General features: G+C 29.5%; 1 protein-coding gene across 1 annotated transcript; it reads right to left on the reverse strand.

Annotated features, from left to right (window-relative positions):
* Positions 1 to 1237: 1237 nt before the first annotated feature.
* On the reverse strand, positions 1238 to 2516 carry LOC137827501 (DUF1685 family protein). The gene has a single exon (XM_068633666.2). It carries the CDS (start codon positions 2258 to 2260, stop codon positions 1553 to 1555), a length of 708 nt encoding a protein of 235 aa, XP_068489767.1. The 5' UTR covers positions 2261 to 2516; the 3' UTR covers positions 1238 to 1552.
* Positions 2517 to 6666: the final 4150 nt, after the last annotated feature.

The following is a 6666-nucleotide window of genomic DNA, read 5'->3' on the forward strand; positions in this document are numbered from 1 at the left end:
TAGCTCAACTTGTATGATGGAACACTTTTGAATTATACCTTGTTTTTACATAAGAAATAGTAAGAGAAAGAAATGGAGAAGGTTGAAGTGAGAGAAGATAAATTATTTGGGGAAAAATGCAAATACATATTTAAAAAATGGTGGATTCATAAAAAAAAAAAAATCATACAAGCAAAATAACTTTTTGAATTACAACATAACTAATTATCAATTATGTTGTTTAAAATGTAAAAGTTTGATGAGATTATTCTCATAATCTATTATAAGAGGTTATACTCACTATTTTTAGGTTTTTCTACTATAATAACAATAAAAAAATTAAGAAAATAATAAATTAATCAGTCTTAAAAAAATATCTTTTATTCTATTTTACTTCAATTAAATCTTTTTTATTTTTATTTCATATCTTATTTCTTTTCTTTTTCTTTTTCACTTGTTTTCTCCCTCCCATTAAACATCTTGAATATTATTTTTTCTTGATAATTCTTCACTGGTAAAAATCCCCTCTAATTACTATGGTAAGAGTGTATCTCCATGCCCTAGTTCTAAATGGAACAATCTTCCTCACCTAAGTTTCCTTTTAGCAAAATGAAGAAAAAGTTGCACTCCTTAACTAAAAAATAGTGTCTTTCTTGAACAAATTTACCAAAAAGTATACATCTTGATCTAAAAACGTTGGAAAATCATTATTATTAAGTTTGGGTTGAATTATTTTCAAATATCTTACCTTTATTTATTCCTTTTTCCCAAAAGTGTCCCAGTAATAGATTGACATATCAGAAAGATTTTTTTTAACATATTACAATACTTTTATTATTCTGGGTCAGATTCTCCATTTTCTTTGTGTCTCATCCACTTGAACCCCACCATTCTTGTTATTCACTAAACAACATTTTTTAAGTCACTTGGGTTGGTTTAACCCTGGTGTCAACTACACCAACAAAAGTCTAATGTGGGCTCAATTATTGAGAGCTCAAGACAAATGAATGAAAAGTGTCTTTTTGCAATTGCACCTTCTTAAAGCACTTCCAATTAACTAATCAAGATTCCCAGAGGAAGAAACAAATTATCCTATGAAGATGGCAAATTCAACCAATAAATAACGCCACAATCCATAAGTATCTTTCTCACAAATCAATTTTGCGTTGAGGTTGATCAATCAGACACAGACAACTACATCAAACAAATCCTTAAACTTAGAGAGAGAATGAAAAACAAAATTAGCTACAAGAAAAACTTGCAAAATATGTACATTTTTTATTATAGCTAGAAGCCAATACGTAACATCTACAATCACAGATTTTCTGGCCCAGGAAATCTTTTAGCTTTTTTTGTTCCTTTTCTGGTATTTGTTATGGGTTGACAGAATTTAGATACAGCTATTTTCAAGGGTTTTTGTTGGGTTGTTCTTCAAATTTTATCTGAGTAATGTAGATTATGTTAACTTTGTGTTAAAGTCAGCATAAGCTAAGCTACTGAGATAAAACTGTAATTCTGATAAAAGAGTAAGATGAAAAATATCAGAAGAACTGCAGCTAAATTTCTTTGATTCTTATCTTACAATGGATGATGCAACTGTGTGAGCCCAGAACCTAAGATTGTCTTTCATGTCAATTTCATCACCCATAGCTGGTACCCTCCAATTCAGCAAAGGATTTCTCATCTCCCTTTGGTCCAAAACATCCCAAGCCTCAGACAAATAAGGCATATTATCAGAAACCACACTTTCATCATCATCTTGCCCTTCATCTTCATCTCTTCCCAATCTTTGCAAGCCAGGTATCAAAGAAACCAGTTTTGAATCCTTGTCCTCTTCAGAAAACACAAACCCCAAATCCATAAACCCTTTTAGCTCCTTAAACTCAAGCTCAGATAGGCTCCTGCTGGTTCTCTCTTTCCTAAGCCTTCTTCCAAGACCAAACCCCTTTTGTTTTCTCTTGAAATTTACACCTTCCTTTTCATGATTTCCGCTAGAGAATTCTATGATTTCCCTCTCAGAAGGGATTGTCCTGAGCCTTCGGAGGGTGAGCACAGAATTTGGTGAAGGGGAATCACACAAAATACTTGATGAGGAGTCCAAGTTTTGGTCACTGTAGGACCTAACTTCAAGTGTTGGAGTTGGAACTAGTGAAAGCTTTGCATCATGAGGAAGAACTTGTTCCATTTCGTTCTTGTGAGAGACTGAAGGGGTTTTGTTGGAGAGAATTGAAGCCTCAAACCAGAAGGAATCTAGCAATCTCAGAACCTGTTCTGCAGCCATTATTACTGTGTCACAAAATGAATGGCTTGAATTGAAATTGGATCCTGCAAAGATACGATGAGAAGAAGGTTAGAGATAAGATGAAAACGTGTCCCTGTTATGTGGTTCTTATATATTTATATTCAGAGCCTCTATCTATTCCTTTGTTTTATTCTCATGTTATTCGAATATGCAATTTCGGAAATTTCATGAACCTTTCCCCTTATGCTTCTCTGCTTCTAAGAAAATTATGAAATTAATATATCACATTGTGATTGTGAAATGCATTTACCTATTAATTATTTTATTTTTTTCTTTCTGATTACGCTCAACATTTTAATATCAAATTATGTTAGAAGTTTCTAGTAAAGAATAAATTAATTAGGAGTTGGATATTTGCTGGTAAAGAAACTTTTCATATTTAATATAATAAATAAATTATCAAATTTCTTCACACAAAAAATAAATTATCAAATAAATGGTGATTATTTTATATTTTTGTCACATTCTTTTTTGTGGATTTATTTGTTAAAATTTTAATTTGTTTATATGTGGAAGGAGGTGAAAATAGTGATAAAAGAAGAAATATATAATAAAATTTTATCTTGTATAAAAGAAGATAAAAATGAAAATTGAATAAATGTTATAAGGATAAAAGGAAACAAAGTATTATTTTTCCAAGTGTGACTTTGGTTAGACAATTAATAAGAATAAACAAGATCAACAAAATTCTTAAATCATATACCTTAATGTTTTGGATTAAAATAATTTTTTTGGTCTCTTATGTCGAATATCCGTGGGCTCATCTTACAAGAATTAAAATAGTCTAGTAAATATGGGAAGAATATACAAATATGGTGAGTGGTCCAACTAATACTTGAATTTTTTGAATTTGAACTAGAAATTACTACACAAAAATGAAATAAGATAAAAAGAAAATCTTTATTATGTTATTAAGATGGAAAATTAATAGAATTTCTTAACTTATAGGAAACAGTCTTAAAAGATAATAAATTAAAATAAATGAAGGGAGGAATATTTTAAAAAGTGAATTTAGAATTGGCAAAATAAATTATTAAAAGAATATTTACCAAATATTATTAATAAAGTTACAATTTATAAAATATGACGTTACAAAATTATAAAAATATTTTTAAAAGTGAAAAATAAAAATATTTATTTATTAAAAATCAATTATTAGAATTGATATAATGCATGTATATTGGATGAAATATTATAAAGTTTTTTAAATTCAATTTCTCACTTTTTCTCGTTAATGAAAATCTTTTAACATATTAAGATCTAATCCTTTATTTTTCTTAAAAATTTAAAAAGACTGCCAAGAGCACTGATTATGAAAGGAATAGTTATATTTTACAAAATTATACCGTCAGTAAATATAACTTGGGTTATATTTTAGCCCAATAAAGAATAAAAATTGTATATATACCTTGATATATGAAAGAATATTTTATTAATGATAAAAAAATTATAATAATAACAGAGCTAGAAAATTTCTTATTGAGAGGAAAAAATATTAAATTTAAATTAGATTATAAATATAAAATTAAAATTTATATAACAGTAAATTAAATTGTAAAAAGATGTAATAGGTTTATTGTGATTTAGTTAAATGTAATAAAATCTAGATGGTCTAAAATTTTTAAACTTATACCTTTTAAAATTTAATATTTCCTTTTTTTTTAAATAAGGATGATAAAAAAGGTCAAACATGACGTGAAACTCGTCATGTTGTCATACTTACCTTATGTATAGATATTTATGCAAATATATTTTTAAAATATAAATTAAATGATAAAAAATAACATAAAAGTTGAAAACAAAAAGTCTTATATTTTTTCTATCTAAAATTAAAGAGACTAGTTTATTATTTCACTTTAGTAAAGAGGAAGGCCACGAATATAGTGGTTAATAATAAGTATAAAAATAGGTCAAACTATCTTAGAGGGATTTTGATTCGGCCAATGATGAAGTTTAATTGGACTATTAAAAAAGTCTTTCATACCTAACTAGTTAACCTATTTAAGTAAAAAAAAAGTATAAGTATTAACATAATATTATCTTTTATGAGTATTAAATTTATTAGTGCAAAAAATATAAGAAGGGGTCCTTTTTTTGTTTTCTAAAACATTTTGCTCAACTTTTTTTCAAAATATATTTTGAAAAAAAATAATATTTAAGCTTTGACTAAGAAAATACTTAGTATTTAAGTAGTCATAGTGACTAACCACTCTTTTATGAAAGTGAACTTGGAGAAAATTTGACTTTTTGACTTTGATTGTAACTTCACCAAATCTAAAACCTATTTGTGAGAATACTTCAATCACTCATTTTTTAAGTGATTTTTTTTTGTAAAAACCACTTTTTTTTTTAATTTCAAAATGAGTGATCATAACCATGTATCTAGTATTCAAGGAAGTAATAAGGAACAAGATGAGGGCTATGTGTGGAGAGAGGAACTTAGGTTTTTAAAAGAAAATTAGAAAAACAAATAGAGAAGACAAATAGAAAATTTGATGATTTTAGAAATAAAATTAAAAAAAATATGAAGGACTTATTGACCCAAATGGTTCTCAACAAAAATCATGGCAAGGGGCAGGTAAAAGAAAAACCTAAGTGTAGAAGAAATCCAAACTTTGATGAGCACTCTGAGAGAGTTTTTGTATCAGCTCCACAAACTTCTGTTGAATCAAGTGTGTTCAAGCTTTGAAGAATCCAAACCCTTTGAAGGTTGATGGAAGGTTGGTTGTGTTTGTTGTTGCTGATGTGTTTTACAATAGAATCTCGGGTAGATTATCTGTGTTAAATCCACTCTTGATTGAATTCAAAGCTTAAGCATTCTCAAACCTTTTAATTGAAAGTGTTTTTCAAACTAAGTGAAAAACAACCTGTTGTTTTGTCGAAACAACCTGTTGTTTTGTCGAAACAACCTGTTGTTTTGTCGAAACAACCTGTTGTTTTGTCGAAACAACCTGTTGTTTTATACTTAGGTGTTTTTAGAAAGGTTGAAAACTGTTTTTGATGGTTGACTTGTTGTCAAACCAAAACAACCGATTGATTAGAGCATTCAACCGATTGTTTGTTTTGGGACCATAACAGAAAACTGTTTTGTGCTTTGACTGAGCTTTAAATGATTTTATAACTGAATACACTCCAGTTTTAAATGCTTTGACCAGTCTTTGAATGCAATAAATAGTTTGTTCAGATTTTGTAACAAACAAGAACTTAGTTTTAATCAAAGAAAAATAGATTTGAGTTTTTCACTGATTTTGCTTTTGAAGAGTTGGAGATTGCTTTGAGATTGCTTTGATCAAGAGAGTGTGATATAGGATTTTCATCTTGTATTGATTTCAGATCTTTTCTATAACAAGTGTAATCCTTTATACTTTGAAGAAACTCTGTGTGTGAAGCTGAGAAGTGTTGTGTGCTGAGCCAAAGGAAGTGTGTGTCTTGAGGGGATCAAGGTCACTTCTTTGGTGGTGTTGTAAGTAATCTAGGGTTGATTGCTCAGTGGATTCCCTAGTGGTTTATGGGAAGACTGGATGTAGCTCTTGGTTAAGAGTGAATCAGTATAAATCTCTGTGTGCATTCTCTCTATCCCTTGAACACTTTAAATTCAGTTTATATTTGTGAACTGGTATAAACAACCAATAGTTTCTGCGAAACAACCGATTTTTTTTCTAGTGTTGTGCTAAATTGCTTTGTGTTTTTGGCAAACTGAATTTTGAATCAAGTTTTCTCGAAGTAATTTCATTCTAGACTTAAAAGTTTGCGAAAACCCTCTTTAAACCATTCACCCCCCCCCCTAGTTTAAAACCATACATTCTAACAATTGGCATCAAGAACTTGGTTCTTGAAATTTATTCAAGTGTGATCCTAAAACTGTTTTTATATGGCTGATAGACTACCTTTTGGGGAAGGTGCTTCAATCAACAAACCACCTCTGTTTTGTGGTTTAAACTACCAATTTTGGAAAGTCAGAATGAAAATCTTTGTTGAATCACTTGACAAAGGTATTTGGGATGCAATTAAAAATGGCCCCTTTGTTCCAAAATTTGAAAAAGATGGATCTTCCATTGAAAAACCTTGGTCTCAATGGACTGATTCTGAAAGCAAGAAGGCCAAATTTGATTGCATTGCTAAAAACATAATAACTTATGCCTTGAATTCGGATGAATTTTTCAAGGTCTCTCAATGCAAATCAGCAAAGGAAATGTGGGACACCTTTGAGGTAACTCATGAAGGTACCAATGAGGTGAAAAGAGCTAGAAAGCATACTCTAATCCAAGAGTATGAAATGTTCAGAATGCTCAAGGGTGAGACAATTGCTGAAGTTCAGAAAAGGTTCACGCACATCATCAATCACCTCATGAGCCTTGACAAAACCTTTGAAAAAGAAGAGCTAA

The sequence above is a fragment of the Phaseolus vulgaris genome, chromosome 11, assembly GCF_051622355.1.
Source record: "Phaseolus vulgaris cultivar YP4 chromosome 11, ASM5162235v1, whole genome shotgun sequence".
NCBI lineage: Eukaryota > Viridiplantae > Streptophyta > Magnoliopsida > Fabales > Fabaceae > Phaseolus > Phaseolus vulgaris.

Excerpts from the sequence above, each read along its gene's own strand:
- LOC137827501 (XM_068633666.2), bottom strand. The coding sequence starts at position 2,260 with ATGGCTGCAGAACAGGTTCTGAGATTGCTAGATTCCTTCTGGTTTGAG.